Source organism: Nilaparvata lugens, unplaced genomic scaffold (genome assembly GCF_014356525.2).
Source record: "Nilaparvata lugens isolate BPH unplaced genomic scaffold, ASM1435652v1 scaffold5638, whole genome shotgun sequence".
Classification (NCBI taxonomy): Eukaryota; Metazoa; Arthropoda; class Insecta; order Hemiptera; family Delphacidae; genus Nilaparvata; species Nilaparvata lugens.
In genome coordinates this window covers 359-21,317 of record NW_024091438.1, presented here as the reverse complement: position 1 = coordinate 21,317, position 20,959 = coordinate 359, and the positions used below count along the sequence as shown (strand labels likewise).

General features: G+C 36.1%; 1 protein-coding gene across 8 annotated transcripts; it reads right to left on the bottom strand.

Annotated features, from left to right (window-relative positions):
* Positions 1-2,720: 2,720 nt before the first annotated feature.
* LOC120356052 lies at positions 2,721-20,103 on the bottom strand. Of its 8 annotated transcripts, XR_005573901.1 has the most exons (6): positions 19,639-19,787; positions 18,770-18,970; positions 17,905-18,032; positions 8,087-8,183; positions 6,919-7,168; positions 3,463-3,530 (listed from the first exon to the last, which is right to left on the bottom strand). XR_005573901.1 is itself a non-coding variant. In XM_039444845.1 (4 exons), exons 1-3 carry the CDS (start codon positions 20,086-20,088, stop codon positions 16,374-16,376), a joined length of 360 nt encoding a protein of 119 aa, XP_039300779.1. In that variant the 5' UTR covers positions 20,089-20,103; the 3' UTR covers positions 2,721-2,872; positions 16,331-16,373. The 8 variants fall into 8 exon arrangements, 2 of the variants coding, with proteins under 2 accessions (XP_039300779.1, XP_039300778.1); XR_005573899.1 differs by lacking the exons at positions 3,463-3,530; positions 17,905-18,032; positions 18,770-18,970 and adding exons at positions 16,331-16,529; positions 20,083-20,103 and having other exon boundaries at positions 6,971-7,168; positions 19,639-19,836; XR_005573900.1 differs by lacking the exons at positions 3,463-3,530; positions 6,919-7,168; positions 17,905-18,032; positions 18,770-18,970 and adding exons at positions 7,264-7,362; positions 16,331-16,529; positions 20,083-20,103 and having other exon boundaries at positions 19,639-19,836.
* Positions 20,104-20,959: the final 856 nt, after the last annotated feature.

Genomic DNA, 20,959 nt, shown 5'->3' with positions numbered 1-20,959 from the left:
GTTCTCCATGTTAGATCCTTCAACAAGGAAGGATCATTTTTCAAACATGAATCTTGACAGTGTTTTCTATCATCAATGAGACATTCGATATTCAACCAACCTAATGAATTACAATAGCAAAATTCAGGAATTTCCTTTAATTCGCATCTTTGATGTCTATCAACTATATTCTTATTTATAATATAACATACGCTTATATGTTCTGACTTCTGTTCTTCACTTTTACCAGGTTTTATAAATGTTAAATATTCCTCAAACGTTAGTCCTTCTTTTCCGAAATTATTCAATTCTAATATTGTTTTGTCAATAAGTTCGAAAAACAACATCTATATTTTTTATCGATTTTATTCGAAAATAGTTCTTATCAAATGAAATTGAATCCATCTCCAATCTGAAATTAAACAGAATATGCTATCAATCTTGTTCTAAGCCTGTCTCATCTGTAGAATCTCGTAAAAAATTCCAGATAAGTTTATTTAATTGTTCTTTTGTTAAATGTTTATTTTTTTCTGTTATAACCTTCTTAATTTTATCGATAGACTCTTTAAGATGACCACAATCACTACACCTTAATCCCGCTAAGTCGCAGCAGATCAGATGGAACAGCCTGACTCCGATAGTACGAATGTAACAATGAGTACGACAGCTTAAACGAAAACTAAAGCTTAAATCATAAAGGATAACATGCAACTTAGTTATGTTAACTAACATGCATTGAAAATATCGGGAAGAGAAACAGGGGTGAGGAAGAAGTAGAACCACAGGATTTCACTATTTGAGCCCGGATTCTGCTGCTTTCTTAGTATCCTCCAATTGGCTCCCTTGAATAACAATCAGTGTCATCGGCAAAGCGATTGACACTCCATTTTTATTCTAACTTGGGAAGATCATTCATGTAGATTAGGAATAATCGGAAACAGGACTGTTCCCTGTGCAAGACTATAATCAAGGCTGTTTTTATTATCAATTTTGAGGATTGGTATCTATTGTTTAAATAGTTTTTAAATAATTAAAAATACAATCCGGCCTAAAGCAGCTGCTATGGCTGCGTTGTGCTGGTTGTGGGTTCGAATACCGCCAATGGCATGGTTTTTAGCATCTTATCACCAATGGCTGAAAAGAAACAATCAAGTGTGGTAAAATTATAATAGTGAATGAATGAATGATTTGCATCGCGACTGGAATTCCAAAGTTTTAGACATTCCTTCACACACTTTTGTCATACGGAACACATACAAACGGTGGTAGTATATTCCAGCCCATATAATAATATTATAGTATATAGTATTAAATATAAAATGACTTTTTATTAGTGTAGAGTTCCTGACGGAAGTTCTACTGTCGACTACTGTCAATTATTACTGTTTTGGACGGGTGAGGTTGTAAGAACGGCACAGTATGAGAGACTACCAGCGTCACATAGACGCCTCTACTATGCACATCTTCTAATTATGCTATCTATATCTATGGTACCACTCACCGAGCGGTGAGGTCTAAAGAACGGACGTATTTAATAATAATTATAACCTTTATTTCTGCATAACTGAGTATGTCACAATATTTACAATTGTCATATACATAAATAAAGTAGCATACATAACGTTGTATTAATACATTTATTTCTACACAGCAATCATGAGTTCAACTTGTCTTGATTCGAAAAGTTCTGTAGCACTGTAAAAGCACTATTCGAGTCTTTTAATTTCCTCCTAAACAAAGGTTTGCTCTCTATTTCAGTTGTGATATTCATTATTCATTCACGGTACAATGAATATTTGTCACTGAAATGAATACAAAATAGTAGGCTTGGATAATTACCTGAAATGCTAGTGCAGTGCAGACGAAGATCTCGCAAGTATCTTGAGGTATGATTACAAAACCGACCGAGTAGAATTTTTCTAGTGTCTTGTCCAAATAATTTTCCATTTCATCAATTTCCAGAGCCTGTAACAGAACATAGATAAATTGATGACAATATAATAAATTCACAGATGAATGAATGGAATCACAGTTCACGAATTCAGACACATCATATGAAATGGAAATGAGATAATGATTAATGTATCATAGAATTAATTCATAGATCATCACAATGCATACTTGAAATAATCATGTTTAGTACAAGTTAGAGTTTCTATACTCTTATTAGCTGGGCTCAACCTTTGATGCAGACGGAGAAATAGCAACCAGTAATAGCACATCTAGTAATTATTGATGAATTGGAGGGAATTGACTGCAATACTTTGTGATAGAAGGAATGAAAAACTTAAGGGCAAAATCTATAAACAGTCGTGTCGTGCGGCCCGCGTTGACATACGGAGCGGAGGCCTGGGCAGTTAAGAAAGCCCATGAACACAGACGGAGGTCACTGAAATGAAGATGCTGAGGGGAGTTGCGGCCTAACTGGAAGGGATGGAATCCCAAATGAAATATAATTAATTATTTTTAACAAGAATGAACAGTTGATATCAGATCAGATATAGGCTTAACGGTATCAGCTATCCTCTATAGAAGGTACAGAATCGCCCTACTGTTCTCCTATCTTTCTCCACTAGAAAAATAAAGAACAACGTTGCCAATTCTCTGTCTTTTAAGAGGATAGCTGATACCAGTACATCTGATATTTATATATATTATTGGCAATGTTGTCTTCTATTTTTTCTCCACTACCTTTAGGAACTAACTATAGATATTGACCAAGTTGGTGGTAAAATTGACCAAGCTATCCTCTTCAGAAGGCAGTGGCAAGGCAGATAATTGGCAACGGTTGTTCTCCTACTTTCCTCTTACTGCCATTATAACGTGGACCTCACTATAACGTCTGTTTTCAAAATTATCAAGGGACTTTATGCCTCCTATTGTGGTCTCAATCCTGCAAATAATATTTCATATATTTCAATGTATATTTTTAAAGTTGTGTTTCCCAGTTTACGATATCTGTGGGCCAAGATTCTATATTACTCTATAGACCTCACTAGTACTCATCTATTTCACTATCCATGACCAACTGCTAGTTGATAATTCAATTGATCTACTCGTATTTTTGACGTAACTACAGTCCAATTTTTGAATAATAGTTATTATGTGTGTTAAAATGGATTTGAAAATCGAAAGCGCTCTAAACGTGGGTAATAGTTTTTAATAACTATTATTCAAATTTAGACTGTAGTGTCATCAAAATCGAACACTATAGTGCAATTTTTCAATTAGTAGTAAAGTATTTCGATTCGGATACTACCAGATCATCAAAATAGATATATTACTAGAGTTGGTGATAAAATACTGCCCTGAATTGAGCCACTAACAAACTTGTTGATAGCCAGAAAAGGGTACTGTAGCAACTATTAAGTTGTACGTAAGTAGCTATTAACTTGGTAAGGTAAGTATACTTAATTATAACTGAAATAAGTAACTTTGTGTGTCCCCCTGTCTGTCCACTGTTGCTTCTTCTGTGAGTTCAAGCATGATTCATTCATGATTCAAGATCCAAATGCGTCCCCTTCTGTGTCTTCACAATCCACATTGAGTCACTGCAAAAACAGACACATATAATTAAAGTTTACAATCTTACTGTAGAGCACTCATATTTGAAGAGCAAATAATTGTCCATTAGCAGGTGTAACCCGTGAACCCTGGCAACTGAAAACTTTACAAAATCTACCTACTGAGATCTTGAACGATTTAAAAAAGGCCTATAACCATCCTCAGTAGATAAAGAATCTATAAGCAACATTTCAAGTTAATCAGTTGAGTAGTTGAGACGTGATGATGCGTCGTTTGTGTATTTCCTATCCCCAAACATGTATAAGCCGATTCCTTCCTTTATTATATTATAGATTTATCATTAGAAGTAGGCTATTTATCAAGTTGATGTTTCAACAAACTAAACTGTTATTATTATTATTATTATAATTTTATGGCCTTCATTGGACCACTGTAGTCAGTATCTTCCACCTTTACTCCGTCCTCTCTCAGCCCAATATTTCTTCATTCGTTCAGAAATTAATTTCCTTTCCTCGTCCGAAATCACTCTTCCCATTCTGTGTCTGACTTTGATCTGCAGTCTGGTCTGTTTGTCCTTCAGGATTCTGATGTTGTCCGACTTGTTCTTCAAATCTTCGAATGTTATATTCAACTCTCTCGTATCCTCCTTGAGTTCGTCAATCCATTTTATATTTGTTTTACTTTTCCACAACTTTTCAATAATTCTTCTGCTTAGTCTGTCCTCCGAAGCTCTAATCAGGTGACCGAAGAAAGATATTCGCTTTTTTTTTATTGTACTTGTGACAGGTTCAATTTCTTTGTAAACAGTTTCGTTGGAAGCTAATCTCCAGTGTCCATCTACTTGATAGTTCTTGTTAATACAGGTTCTGATGATTCTTCTTTCGATTTTTAGTAATTTGTCTATTGCGATGGTATTGGTAGTTTTAAAGATGGTTTCACTTGCGTAAGTTATTACCGGTTGAGTGACTGTCTTGTAATGCTTCAATTTTGTGGCTATTGATAGTGATTTCTTGTTGTAAGTGTTCTTTGTGGCATACTGTGCTCTTCTCAACTTATTCAGTCTACTGTCCCACGTTCGATTCTCATTGAGATTGTAGGTTATGATTTCACCTAGATATTTGAAACTGTCTACAATCTTTATTTCTTGATCTCCTATACGGATTTTCTTTGCAAGAGGTGGATCAGTTAGCATGAGTTCTGTTTTTTCAAAAGATATTTTAAGGCCAATCTTCTGAGAAATAGTCTGTAGTGTATTTATTTGTTTCTTTGTTTCTTGAATATTGTTAGCAAGCAGTGCAAGGTCATCAGCAAATCCCAAGCAGTTCAATTTATATTATCTCTAGAAGTTCCAACTTTGATATTTTTTGGATTAATCTTATACCATTCTCTCATTATATATTCCAGGGCACAATTGAACAACAGTGGCGACAGGCCATCTCCTTGCCTCAAACCTGTTTCTACTACAAAAGATCTGGACAGTTCCCCTCTGAATTTGATCTTGGACGTTGTATTCGTCAGTGTTAGCTCTATCATTTTATAAGTTTGGATGGAGTCCTAAGTGTCTCAAAATTTTTAACATTGATCTTCTGTGGATGCAGTCGTATGCTTTTTTAAAATCTATGAATGCAATTGAAAGAGGCTTATTTCGTCTTCTGTAGTACGCCATGATTAGTTTGAGCGTGATTATTTGTTCTGAACAGCTTCTCCATGGTCTGAAGCCACCTTGATATTCACCAAGTTCCTCATCCAGTTGAACTTTAATCCTGTTATATATGATCTTTGAAAAATTTTGTAGGTGCAGTCAAGGAGAGAAATTCCTCGATAGTTGTCTGGGTTGCTCTTGTCCCCTTTTTGTGTAGCGGATTGATTACTGCTTCAGTCCATTGTTCTGGAGTGTTTCAGTAATCCAGATCTTTGTGAGTGCCATATGTAGAGGGTTCGCGTTGAAACACTAGCATGCTTCCATATTTCCGCACTTACTTGATTTTCTCCACACGCTTTGTAGTTTCTCATTTCATTTATTGCTCTCTCCACTTCTTGAAAGGTCGGTGGATTTATGTTCTCAGCTTTTGTTTTTATCGGGGTGTTTGTGTTGATCTGCAGGAGGCTCTTTGGTTCCTCACAGTTTAAGAGCTTATGAAATGCTTCCGCCATTATTTTCTGCGTTTTCTTTATTATATGTGCCACTTTTCCATTTGTATCCTTCAGTATCAATGTAGGAGGATCGTATTTATGTAGCTGCCTACTGAATGTCTTATAATAGTCTCTTGAATTCCTTTTGTGATAATCCTTCTCGATGGAGTTAATCAAATCTTTTGTATACTGTCTCTTGGTCCTCCTGATGAGCTAAACTGTTATTATTTGCTAGGTTGGGATAAAACTAGGAAAACATGAGCATTAATGAATAAATGGTTTAAATTATAATACATAACCAACTTTCTGGACTTTCCAAATAAGAGAGGCTATTAGGAGTTTATTTCGAGGGGCCGAACGACGTCACTTATCAACTCCTAAAATCTAGCTACTGCATCCAAGGCTATCTTATCGTTGCCGGCCCCAACCTTCAACCCTCAGGGTGAGCCGGGTATAAAGACTCAAAGACAGCACTCTATATCCAGTGCAGTCGAGTCTCTAGTTCACCTAGAGCTATCCCACTACAAAATGATTCATGTCATCGATTCGACATCATCTGCTGCCAACGTGGACAGCACAAACAAGTGAGGCGAATACAGATATCACCGACCACTAGAACCTGGTGGTGACTTGTAGCAGTCAGTAGAACGCGCTGACACGCGGTAATAAACCGGTGGAGCCGCCAAGGCAGTAATAAGGTCCTTATGCCGCAGCCACATGTTGGCCCAATGATGACCACCGCCAGTGTGTCGATGGGTAGTTTGCCAGTGCTGGCCTTCATTGCCCATCGCTCCAATTTTTCTCGAGCGGAGGCCAGCCCCCCACCGTAGCCAATGAAGGCCAAACCACCCATCCACACTAGTCAACCAATGCCTGTTTTGTCGTTTGTTTTGCTGATTTTTCTCTGTGTAAATGAGTATCTAATAAATTATCGAAAAATATTTGTGATATAATGAATAATTTTGATTTATCAAGTGATTGGAAAAACTCTTATAAATTCTGATACAAGCTACATTTTGTCAAGGCGACAAAGTTGAACAGCTGATGTAATAGGACAGAAGAACTGGCTAAATCATTGCCACTCTGTCGGCACTGGCTAGATTGGCTTTCTTTCAAGATGGCGGATTTTGACGTCACGATTCTAGCCGAGTTTCCATTGTGCATGTATTGTTTGACGCTGGCCTTGATTGGGCACTGGCCACATTGCAGTGTAGATGGCAAGACCAACGCGGGCCAGCGACTGAGGACTAGGATAAATAGTGATGTTTGCAATTCACTCACCATAGATATTGTTATGCTCGATCAAGCCGCGGCCTTCGCCCAAGATGAAGACGCCACCCTGATGGCCGTTGTAGATCTCGTTGCGGTGGGGTTGCTGTGGGAATGGATGCGGTTGTCGATGAACTGGCCGAGCCCGTACAAGCCACCCGTCTGTCCGTGGTGGATCTCGCAGTGCACCACTGTCACTGTCGGGTTGGCGCCCGAACCCCGCTATCACATTGTTGTGGATGTCGTTCGCCTCCTACAAACCCTGCAAACAACAAATTACCACATTAACCACACGTCACGTTTATCTATATACTATATATGCAGGACATATATATGCTAGTGCAGTGCAGACGAATATCCCGCAAGTTTCTTGAGGTATGATTTCAAAACCGACCGAGTAGAATTTTTCTAGTGTCTTGTCCACATAATTTGTTCCATTCCATCAATTTTCAGAGCCTGTAATAGAACATAGATAAATTAGATGAAAAAATAAGAAATTCACAGATGAATGAATGGAATCACAGTTCACCAATTATCAGACGCATCATATGAAAATAGAAATGAGATAATGAATAATGCATAATAGAAATTCATAGATCATCACAATGCATACTTGAAAAAATCATGCTTCTTCACCTACAGAAAAGGATCGTTAGAATTATAAACAATGAGAACTACCTGGCACATGCAAAACTTTTTTTTGAGACTGGAATACTAACACTCCCGTGTCTTTGAATCAGCTCTGATGGTTGAAAGAAGACCGGATTATTTCAGCGGAACCAACATATACATGGATACAACACAAGACGACATAATGACACCCATATACTGACAGTGAGAACTGGACTGGCGCAAGAGGGGCCCAGATTTACAACCAGATGCAGCAGGATTTACAACCATCTCCCAGAAGAAGAAATGAAAAATATCAAAAGCATAGGCACCTTCAAGGACCTCCAGAAGAGACACTTACAACAAAAGCCTTACTATAGCCTGCACGAATTCTATGATGACGGTGTGTTCCGCAGGGACGACCACGAATTGGTGGTGGAATACTGCCCTGAATTGAGCCACTGACAAACTTGATAGCCAGAAAATAGTATTGTAGCAACTATTAAGTTGTAAGTAACTAAGTAAGTATAGGCCTACTTGAGTAAAAGTATACTAATGTTGTGTGACTCACCTGTCTGGTTGACTTGCTTTTCTGTGAGCATCAAGATTCAAGATCCAAAAACATCTAAATGCGTCTTCTTCTGTGTCTTACAATCCATACCAAGCAACTGCAAAAACAGACCCACGATATTATTATTGTGTACAATCTTACTGTAGAGTGGTCAAATAAAAAAACAAAATATACCAACACAGGTAACCCGTGCTTTGCTAGGGACTAACTGAAAACTTCACAAACTCGAAGGACTGGAGATACCTCCAATACCTTCTGTTTCATTCATTGTATTCAATACACATAATTACAGAACAACTATTCGAATGGCAAATAAAACAGTGACCACTTTCAATAAAAATTTAAATAATCAATCATAAATTCATTCAAATTATAATATGCATTATCACAAAAGCAGCTGAACGGTGGAGACGTCTCCTGGGGATGATGCGTCATTGAAAAATATCCTATCCCCTACGTGTACAAGCCGATTCTTTCTATTATTACATTATAGATTTATCATTAGGTTTACCGGTACTTACCAAGTTGTCGTTCTAACAAGCTAAACTGTTATTATTTGCTAGTGTTGGGATAAAACTAGGAAAATATGCTAAATATAAATAGGCTAACCTCCAAATTCCTGTATCTGTTTACCAAATTAACAGTTTCATTCTTTAATTATTTCCACATATAATTAAATCAAAATGATCGGAGAGATGAGATAAAAACTGTCCTATTCTCTTTTAAATTTAGATTCAGACTAAAAATTCCAAAAATTGGTAATCGATGGTTAATATTTTCATAACCTCAATTCATTTTGAGTTGAATACAATTTTCAGTCAAAAAAAAAAATAACCAAAAAATCTGTAGGTCAATTGAAACCAATATTAAAAACTATCTAAATATCATTAAACACTGATATAATAGAGAATTATTCAAATAATATTTATTTATGGATTTCATCCTCTGTAGAGATGAATATCTGTATCAAATCAAAGATGGACGCCGTTCTGTATCTGTATCACCCTGACGTCATTCTGTATCACTTGAACCAAAAATTTAACATTGGAGAGATAGGAAAATCAAAAACCAATACCAGGGTTTCAGAAGAACACAGGAGGTAAAAATGCAACGCGTGCTTGCAACGTAACTGACCTCGATGGAGACGGATTTTGGTAACCAGCTGTACCACTACACACCGCAAAATAATAATGAAAAAATAATATGTATTAACAATTGATACGTTCAAATAAAATATTTAAATTATTCTCTGATGTATCAAATTATCCTGTTTATTGGAAGCACTATTAACGCAATTCATAGTTGAAAAAAATAATGAACATCAAACAGCTGATTAGAATGAACAGCAGGTAGCCAGCCGTACCACTACACAACGCAAAAAAATAATAGAAAATAATTAAGTATATCTATCATCAAATTAGAATTATGATATTCAAATAATTATTTTAAAAGTTTCAAATATATTTCTAGTTGATTTATACCATTATTCATTAAAAAGTTGGGAATATATATAGTACTTTTGATTGAAACATTTGGAAAAAATATCGACATTCAATGGTTCTCAATGATTTTTTATAGATAAGAATTTTATAACTATAGATTAATGTCTTTATTACGTTTGAAAGAATTATTCATAAAAAGATTCCTCTTCATTCTATATTATTCAAAAGGTTTTGAAACATCATTATCATGTTGGCTCACCGGCAAATTCAAACTAGGTTATCAACCGGCAAATTCAAAAGCTGTATGCTATCTATGACAGAACTAAAGTAAACTTTATGCTATACCTACTAACTACGGTATATAATGATTATATTCAAAATCGAATAAAATAGCTCTTTACTCTTGACTTTAGTTAGTAATTAGAACTTGTTACTCAACAGTCAATTTGATATTATACAAAAAAGGTCCTCATGCGTACAAAGCTACTATGAAGCTAACAAAAGTTAGAGATATAAAAACTAGGGAAAATTCTACTAGAGATGCGGTCCTGCTTTTTTTGAAGCATTAAATCTCTCAGTTTGAATTATTAATTGCAGTGACAAAATTTTCAACTACGGTATATGATGATGAGAAAAATGTTATATTCTACAACAACGTTTGCTACAAAATAAGGCTCTGATGAACCGTTCAATAGTTATGGTTAAATACTGGAACATCATCCCATTATCTCACATAGCCCATAGGCCATCATGAAAATGAAACAGATCAGATTCTTAAAGGGAAATCTATCAGGAAAGCGAGTTGTACAGCCCACAACAGCAACTTCTTCTGAAATACTTATAGAAACAAATCTATAGAGTCCTCAGTCACCGCTATAGTAGCATAACAGCTAATACAGAAAAATCTAATAATTTAATCAGTTATTAAACAAATTTCGGTGCAACTAGATCTTATTTTGAGCAGAATTTACAGCTATTATATTTTGATTATTGTAAATTTTCTTGTATAATTTACTACTGATCTTCAGTTTACTTGGACTGAGATTTTGAAATCAGGTTAACTCTTTATTCTTTGCTCTTTGAAAAAAAAATCTTTTATACTAAAAACTATAATAAATCTGATTAAGAAAGTAAGCATTTTTATTGATTTCTTTCTCATTCCATAGTTAATAATCCCTCTTGGTAACTTAGTGAAAAATTACTTTAGAGTTGTTTGTACGTCAGCTAGTTTAATCTGTTATTTTTGACTAAGTTCTTATTTTAGACTATATAATTGTCAAGTATTCTATCAAGTAAACTTGTCAATTGTTCAATGAATCTTTTCTTATCTTCTGCCATTTACACAAACAGACCCATACTTGTGGGTCAAGTGGAAAAGGGGGGCTCTTATTGCCTCAACTTCACCCACATCATTTGTAATGTCAGGCACGGCCCTAGGGACTTTGCCGCCCTGGGCGAGATCGGCAACCGCCGCCCCCCTCACAAGTATCCCGTCTAATTGTTAATCCCGGGTTCCACCCCTTCCTTGAGGGATCGCCCAACTTTACTATTGTGTCTCTGTTGTAATGCGATCGCGCCATTCGCACCACAGAGTCTCAGGAAACTCTAAATAATAATGTACTAGGAGTTCCAAGTGTAATTGTACATTTTAAAATTATTTTTGTTTCATAAACTGTTTCCGGTTGCAGATATATTTTTATAAGCCGGCTAAAAATTTACCCGAAGGTTATCAGCTGTTTAAGTTACAATTCATTGACATTTAAACAAATATTTGATAAATATAAATATTGAGGAACAGTAACACAAAATATCTGATTAAACTATTTTTACATTCCTTGCCCTATTACCATAGGTAAGGAAAGTATTGCTTTCCGAAAAAAATTAAGGTACCCCAATTTCTAAATTTCTATACGTTTCAAGGTCCCCTGAGTCCAAAAAAGTGGTTTTTGGATACTGGTCTGTATGTGTGTGTGTGTGTGTGTGTGTGGTGTGTGTGTGTGTGTGTGTGTGTGTGTGTATGAGTGTATGTGCTCCTGTGTACACGATATCTCATCTCCCAATCAACGGAATGACTTTAAATTTGGAACGAAAGGTCCTTACACTATAAGGATCCGACACGAACAATTTCGATCAAATGCAACTCAAGATGGCGGCTAAAATGGAGAAAATGTTATCAAAAACAGGGTTTTTCGCGATTTTCTCGAGAACGGCTCCAACGATTTTGATAAAATTCATACTTAAAATAGTTATTGATAAGCTCTATCAACTGACACAAGTCCCATATCTGTAAAAATTTCAGGAGCTCCACCCCATCCATGCAAAGTTTGATTTTAGATTCCCAATTATCAGGCTTCAGATACAATTAAAACCAAAAAAATTGAGTGGAAAAGATTGAGCATGAAAATCTCTACAATTAATGTTCAGCAACATTTTCACCTAAAATTGAAAATAAGCTCGAAATTCGAGAAAATGTGATTATCCAATTACAAATTGTTGGCAACTGTTGATTCTATTAAATCATTCACTAAGGAGAGATAGCAGACCTCGTATGTATACAGCGTTATTGTCCTGTCACCAGCTGGCTCAGATCTTTGTTTATAAGTAGACTTGAGATGCGCGGGAACACTAGCGTCAGTTGATCAATTTTCATAACGGCAAGGAAAGTTGTGTGAGTGCGCCACACCAGATTTTTATGTTCGAAACAACACATGAAGAAAACAGGCTGTGCAAAGGCTAAAAATAAACTTTCTACTGGTGATATTTTTAAAAGTTTTTTGATTTGTGTATTATCAAGCTATCAAAATGAAAAAGTTCTTTTAGGAAAACATTTTTTTCCAATAATTACTTTTTAAGACTTGAGCGCCTAAAGTTTAAATTTTTGGGACAGAACATTTCAAATTCGGTACGAGATAAATCCATGAAACTCAAAGGAATTCTTCATGGTATTGATGATTGAATAAAACAAAAATTTTCTGAAAATATCTGATTTAAAGAAAGTTATTCAATTTACTAAAAATTACCAAAAATAACGTTTAGTTGAGTTATTTTTTGTCATTTTTGGTAAATTGAATAACTTTATCAAAAATTGATATTTTCAGAAAATTTTTGTTTATTCAATCAACAATACCATGGAGAAGTTATCCTTTAAATCTCATAATTTTATCTCTTACTGAATACATTTCAAATTCAGTAAGAGATAAAATTATGAGATTTAAAGGATAACTTCTCCATGGTATTGTTGATTGAATAAAACAAAATTTTCTGAAAATATCAATTTTTGATAAAGTTATTCAATTTACCAAAAATGACAAAAAATAACTCAACTAAACGTTATTTTTGGTAATTTTTAGTAATTGAATAACTTTCTTTAAATCAGATATTTTCAGAAAATTTTTGTTTATTCAATCATCAATACCATGAAGAATTCCTTTGAGTTTCATGGATTTATCTCGTACCGAATTTGAAATGTTCTGTCCCAAAAATTTAAACTTTAGGCGCTCAAGTCTTAAAAAGTAATTATTGGAAAAAAATGTTTTCCTAAAAGAACTTTTTCATTTTGATAGCTTGATAATACACAAATCAAAAACTTTTAAAAATATCACCAGTAGAAAGTTTATTTTTAGCCTTTGCACAGCCTTAGGACGTAGACTGCAAGAGAGTCTTAGGCCTACTTAATTTGCTAAGTAATTAAAACTAAAATTTCTACAACACATTAAGTTTGTTCAACACACCTGTTTAATTAAGTAGAACTCGTCTGACTTTTGCATGGGAGAGAATTCCTTCACCAATTCTTCAAGATCTAGGGACTGGGCTATTTTATGTTCGCTAGACCACTCAGACTTCCTTGGACATTGTTGATCTTGGAAAAGTCTTAATTAGCTTCTTGATTAGAAGTTTGGAAAAGCTTCTTATACAATTCTACTATTCACATTTATTATTATGAATTTATTGTTTAGGCCTATGTGTATTTTAAATATCCATTCCTTAAAATTTGCCGCCCCCAAAATCTGCCGCCCTGTGCGGCCGCCCGGTCCGCCCACCCCTGGGGCCGGCCCTGTGTAATGTTATAAAATGAAAATAAAAGACATTTATCTATCACTTGTTGAGTCAACCTCTTTCCATAGTTCGAATATCAACCGAATCTGGCACATTCGCATTTTTCATAAAATCCATGGTTTATCTAATTTTTTTGTGAAAAATTAAAATCGCTCTAACTTCGTGACCTTATGCTCTTTGATGAGAGGAACATGAATCTGGAATCCGATTTGCAAAATTCCTCACCGTTTGAAAATTTGCAAATTTTACGTTTGAAGCTGCATAACTCACCCTGTATAGTAGCTGGGGTGCCAAATTTGGCTCAGACATTTCTCAGATAAAGCTTCATCTATGGTGCAAATTTCAGCCCAACCTGAGATACTTTTTTCTTTACTGTTTTAAAACGCACAAAGAAACATGAACAATCTATACCATAGAGTTATCTTCTTATGATATATTTTTCTATGATAATAATCACCACACTAATTACTTGAATAATTCTAACGATTTAAAAGCCGTTTTCACAGGACCAGTTTGAACCAAATGTCGGCTTAATATGAATAAATCCATGTTAAGTTTCATTGATATGAAAACACACCAGCTGATCCAATTCGGTTTAAGCTTTCACCGAGAAAACTGCACTTGGTGGGCAAGTAAATAATCGAAATAATATCATTGGAATCTTTCAAATTGAGAAATTTATCAAATAGTTGGATATCAATCATATTTCATAACACAAATTAAGGTACTTATCAGGTAACCGTTTATATTTTCAAAAGGCATAGTCTCTCTGTAACAGTAGACTATATTAATTCAAAACAATCAACTTGGAATTGAAACAATGTTGAAATTATTGGCCCGCTCGCCGAAGCGGCTCAGTTTGCCCCAACTGAAACAGATAATATAAAAGACACTGCGGTCAACTACTGAAACAAATCCGAATCAATGTACTTGCCTTTTGATCAAAACAATATAAACATTTTAATAAAAGAAGAAATAACCTGGATTTCAAATCAATTACAAAAAAGTGCAGAAATAAAAAATACATAACATTTACATACATGAGGTCCACGTTATAATGGCAGTATTATTAATAATTAACATTGGTATTGCCAACCGTCTATCATTCGACAAAGCAGATCCTTCTCTATCCTTCTCTAGCTCCTCAACGTCGCCAGATCGTGTTTTAACAATATAGAAAATATAATTGATGAACAAAATATTTTATCTCAATTATTTCTTTGGAAAACATCAACTTTCTATCAAAATTTGGAAGAGAAATGGTACAGGCTCTGCCTAGTTCTTCCTCCATCGTCATAATTTTATTATGATTATAGTATTTAGAAAAATAAATGAATAATCAAATTTTATCACCTATTGTTTAATCATTGGAATGTGTATTTCCTTGACGAATAAAACATAATTGATTATTTTAAACAAGAATGAACAGTTGTTAATATGACATGAGATAGGCCTATAGCAGTAACAGCAGCTATCCTCTGGCAACGCTGTTTTCTTTGTTTTCTAGTGCAATTATAACGTGGACCTCACTAGCAGCAACCCAAACGGAGCAACCAACCAATCCTGACCTGCCGACTTATAAACTAGCCTACAATGTCGCTCGGGTAGAATCGTAGAGCCGTCGCTTAGGAAACACCTCGTAAAATGCCTATTGAAATAAGTCTTCGGAAGACGTAGCTGTTCTATCTCCTCAAGTTAAATTGGATGGGCACGTTAAACTGTCGGTCACGGCTGAAGTATGACAGTCGTGAGGCCCATTGACGGCTTGAATGATATATATTCAGGCGAGGAGAAACTTCCGTCAGGAACTCCCCACCAATAAAAGCCATACGAATATTATTATTATGCCATGCCAGATCCAAATGGACAGATTGGCTAACATTAGGAAATATGTCGGCTACGTTTTTCAAAAACGTATTACAAGCTACGCTACGGCGGTGTGAGATGGCCTTCACATAGATAGATATCTATAGATAGGCTATTATATTATATTCATCCATGAGTATGGTATATACAGCTGGATGGGAATTAATGACAAATTGCATTTATTCAAATGCTAATTAATGAATACTTATTACTAAACGAAAATCCAAATTAAATGCTGTAAATCACCCCGAATACTTGTGCTACTGCACATATTGACAACAGGGTTAACAGCTGGATGGAAATTCGATGAGAGCTAAGTTACTATCTAGAAATTATTTGCCAGCCCGGGAATCGAACCCTAATTGCTAGTCAGCGTCAGGTATGCTCACACTTACACCAATCTGACAATCTCTGGATAGCAGCGCTCATTTTATTCGAAGCCATAGCGGCCAGCCAGTCTACAGATGAAAATTCATGAGAAATTGCATTTTATTCACATGCTAAATAATGAATGATTATTACTAAACAGTAATCCAAATTAAATGCTGTAAATCACACCGAAGATTGACAACAGGGTTAACAGCTAGATGGGAATTCGATCACAACACCTACACACATAATACCTGAAGAGTCCAAGTCAATAAGTTAGAGAATGATAGTAAGGTATAGCCTGTATGGTTTCAGCGTTGTAGCTAAATACATATTGGCCCAACGTCGGCCAGCGTCGGCCAGCCCAGCGTAGGCCAACCAAGGCCAGCACTGGCAAACCACCCATCCACACTCTCGCGGTCGTCATCATTAGTACGCACTTGGGCGATAGTGTGGATGCGACATTATAATTCATAAAACCACAGATAATTATTGTTAATTTGCTACTTACCAGAGCTGATGCCCTGAAACCGACAGCAAGTAGCCGAATATGGTTAGCAACACCTGGTCGGGCAGTTGGTACTGGAGCGGCCGAGGTTGCCCAACTCATCCAGCATCCACATCCAGTGGTAGTGCGCATGCGCCTTGCATGTAGATCCACCACCACTAGATGTGGATGCCGCCGAATGATCGTGGTGCGGCGGCGACGACTGTAAATCAAATCAAATCTTCATTTTCCCCAAAAACATAATTACAATAACAATGATTATAAAAAACTAAAATACAATATAAAATGAAAATGAAATTCCATCAAATAGGATAAATATATAGATATATTAAACCAAGTCCCTGCAAGGTTTTAAAAAACCTGAGCACAGATGCTGAGTGTTCAATGACTAACAATAATGCAAGAAAATCATAAAGGGATAACATGCAACTTAGTTATGTTAACTAACATGCATTGAAAATATCAGGAAGGGAAACAGGGGGTGAGGGAGAAGTAGAACCAGGATTTCACTATTTTGAGCCCGGATTCTGCTGCTTTCTTAGTATCCACCCAATTGGCTCCCTTGAATAACAATCAAGTGTCATCGGCAAAAGCGATTGACACTCCATTTTTTAATTCTAACTTGGGAAGATCATTCATGTAGATTAGGAGAAAAGAATCGGAGACAGGACTGTTCCCTGTGCAAGACTAAATCAAGGCTGGTTTTATTAGCAATTTGGAGGATTGGTATCTATTGTTTAAATAGTTTTTAAATAATTAAAAATACAATCCGGCCTAAAGCAGCTGCTATGGCTGCGGTGTGCTGGTTGTGGGTTCGAATACCGCCAGTGGCATGGTTGTTTTAGCATCTTATCACCAATGGCTGAAAAGAAACAATCAAGTGTGGTAAAAATTATAATAGTGAATGAATGAATGATTTGCATCGCGACTGGAATTCCCAAGTTTTAGACATTCCTTCACACACTTTTGTCATACGAAACACATACAAACGGTGGTAGTATTCCAGCCCATATAATAATATTATAGTATACAGTATTAAATATACGAATGGCTTTTTATTAGTGTGGAGTTCCTGACGGAAGTTCTACTGTCGACTACTGTCAATTATTACTGTTTTGGACGGGTGAGGTTGTAAGAACGGCACAGTATGAGAGACTACCAGCGTCACATAGACGCCCTCTACTATGGCACTTCTAATTATGCTATCTATATCTATGGTACCACTCACCGAGCGGTGAGGTCTAAAGAACGGACGTATTTAATAATAATTATAACCTTTATTACTGCATAACTGAGTATGTCACCAATATTTACAATTGTCATATACAATAAAGTAGCATACATATAACGTTGTATTAATACATTTATTTCTGAACACAGCAATCATGAGTTCACTTGTCTTGATTCGAAAAGTTCTGTAGCACTGTAAAAGCACTATTCGAGTCTTTTAATTTCCTCCTAAACAAAGGTTTGCTCTCTATTTCAGTTGTGATAGGCTATTCATTTATTCATTTACGGTACAAATGAAAATTTGTCACTGAAATGAATACAAAATAGTAGGCTATTCGGATAGTTACCTGAAATGCTAGTGCAGTGCAGACGAAGATCTCGCAAGTTTCTTGAGGTATGATTTCAAAACCGACCGAGTAGAATTTTTCTAGTGTCTTGTCCAAATAATTTGTTCCATTTCATCAATTTTCAGAGCCTGTAACAGAACATAGATAAATTGGATGACAATATAATAAATTCACAGATGAATGAATGGAATCACAGTTCACGAATTATCAGACACATCATATGAAAATGGAAATGAGATAATGAATAATGTATAATAGAAATTAATTCATAGATCATAACAATGCATACTTGAAATAATCATGTTTAGTACAAGTTAGAGTTCTATACTCTTATAGCTGGGCTCAACCTTTGATGCAGACGAGAAAAGGCCAATGAATAGCACATCTAGTAACATTAATTGATGAATTGGAGGAAAATGACTGCAATACTTTGTGATAGAAGGAATGAAAAACTTAAGGGCAAAATCTACAAACAGTCGTGTCGTGCGGCCCGCGTTGACATACGGAGCGGAGGCCTGGGCAGTTAAGAAAGCCCATGAACACAGACTGGAGGTCACTGAAATGAAGATGCTGAGGTGGAGTTGCGGCCTAACTGGAAGGGATGGAATCCCAAATGAAATATAATTAATTATTTCTAACAAGAATGAACAGTTGATATCAGATCAGATATAGGCTTAACGGTATCAGCTATCCTCTATAGAAGGTACAGAATCGGCCCTACTGTTCTCCATCTTTCTCCACTAGAAAAATAGAAGAACAACGTTGCCAATTCTCTGTCTTTTGAAGAGGATAGCTGATACCAGTACATCTGATATTTATGTATAATTATTGGCAATGTTGTTCTTCTATTTTTCTCCACTACTACCTTTAGGAACTAACAATAGATATTGACCAAAGTTGGTGGTAAAATTGACCAAGCTATCCTCTTCAGAAGGCAGTGGCAAGCAGATAATTGGCAACGTTGTTCTCCTACTTTCCTCCACTGCCATTATAACGTGGACCTCACTATAACGTCTCTGTTTTCAAAATATCAAGGTACTTTATGCCTCCTATTGTGGTCTCAATCCTGCAAATAATATTCAATATTTCAATGTTATATTTTAAAGTTGTGTTTCCAATTTACGAATATTATGCCATGCCAGATCAAATGGACAGATTGGCTAACATTAGGAAATATGTCGGCTACGTTTTTCAAAAACGTATTACAAGCTACGCTACGGCGGTGTGAGATGGCCTTCACATAGATAGATATCTATAGATAGGCTATATATTATTATATTCATCCATGAGTATGGTATATACAGCTGGATGGGAATTATGACAAATTGCATTTATTCAAATGCTAATTAATGAATACTATTACTAACGAAAAATCCAAAAATGCTGAAATCACCCCGAAGACTTGTGCTACTGCAAATATTGACAACAGGGTTAACAGCTAGATGGAATTCGATCACAACACCTACACACATAATACCTGAAGAGTCCAGTCAATAAGTTGGAGAATGATTAACTGTAAGGTATAGCCTGTATGGTTTCAGCTGTTGTAGCTACATATTGGCCCAACGTCGGCCAGCGTCGGCCAGCCCAGCGTAGGCCAACCAAGGCCAGCACTGGCAAACACCAATCCACACTCTCGCGGTCGTCGTCATTAGTACGCACTTGGGCGATAGTGTGGATGCGACATTATAATTCAATAAAACCACAGATAATTATTCTTAATTTGCTACTTACCAGAGCTGATGCCCTGAAACCGACAGCAAGTAGCCGAATATGGTTAGCAACACCTGGTCGGGCAGTTGGTACTGGAGCGGCCGAGGTTGCCCAACTCATCCAGCATCCACATCCAGTGGTAGTGCGCATGCTCCTTGCATGTAGATCCACCACCACTAGATGTGGATGCCGCCGAGTATCGTGGTGCGGCGGCGACGACTGCAAATCAAATCAAATCTTCATTTTTCCCAAAAACATAATTACAATAACAATGATTATAAAAAACTAAAATACAATATAAAATGAAAAATGAAATTCCATCAAATAGGATAAATAATATAGATATATTAAACCAAGTCCCTGCAGGGTTTGAAAAAACCTGAGCACAGATGCTGAGTGTTCAATGACTAACAATATGCAAGAAAATCATAAAGGGATAACATGCAATTAGTTATGTTAACTAACATGCATTGAAAATATCGGGAAGAGAAACAGGGGGTGAGGAAGAAGTAGAACCAGGATTTCACTATTTTGAGCCCGGATTCTGCTGCTTTCTTAGTATTCCTCCAATTGGCCCTTGAATAACAATCAAGTGTCATCGGCAAAAGCGATTGACATCCATTTTTTAATTCTAACTTGGAAAGATCATTCATTAGATTAGGAAGAGAATCGGAGACAGGACTGTTCCCTGTGCAAGACTATAATCAAGGTGGTTTTATTATCAATTTTGAGGATTTGGTATCTATTGTTTAAATAGTTTTTAAATAATTAAAAATACAATCCGGCCTAAAGCAGCTGCTATGGCTGCGTTGTGCTGGTGTGGGGTCGAATACCGCCAATGGCATGGTTGTTTTAGCATCTATCACCAATGGCTGAAAAGAAACAATCAATTCTGGTAAAAATTATAATAGTGAATGAATGAATGATTTGCATCGCGACTGGAGCGGAGGCCTGGGCAGTTAAGAAAGCCCATGAACACAGACTGGAGGTCACTGAAATGAAGATGCTGAGGTGGAGTTGCGGCCTAACTGGAAGGGATGGAATCCAAAATGAAATATAATTAATTATTTTAACAAGAATGAACAGTTGATATCAGATCAGATATAGGCTTAACGTATCAGCTATCCTCTATAGAGGTACAGAATCGGCCCTACTGTTCTCCTATCTTTCTCCACTAGAAAAATAGAAGAACAACGTTGCCAATTCTCTGTCTTTGAAGAGGATAGCTGATACCAGTACATCTGATATTTGTATAATTATTGGCAATATTGTTCTTCTATTTTTCTCCACTACCTTAGGAACTAACATAGATATTGACCAAAGTTGGTGGTAAAATTGACCA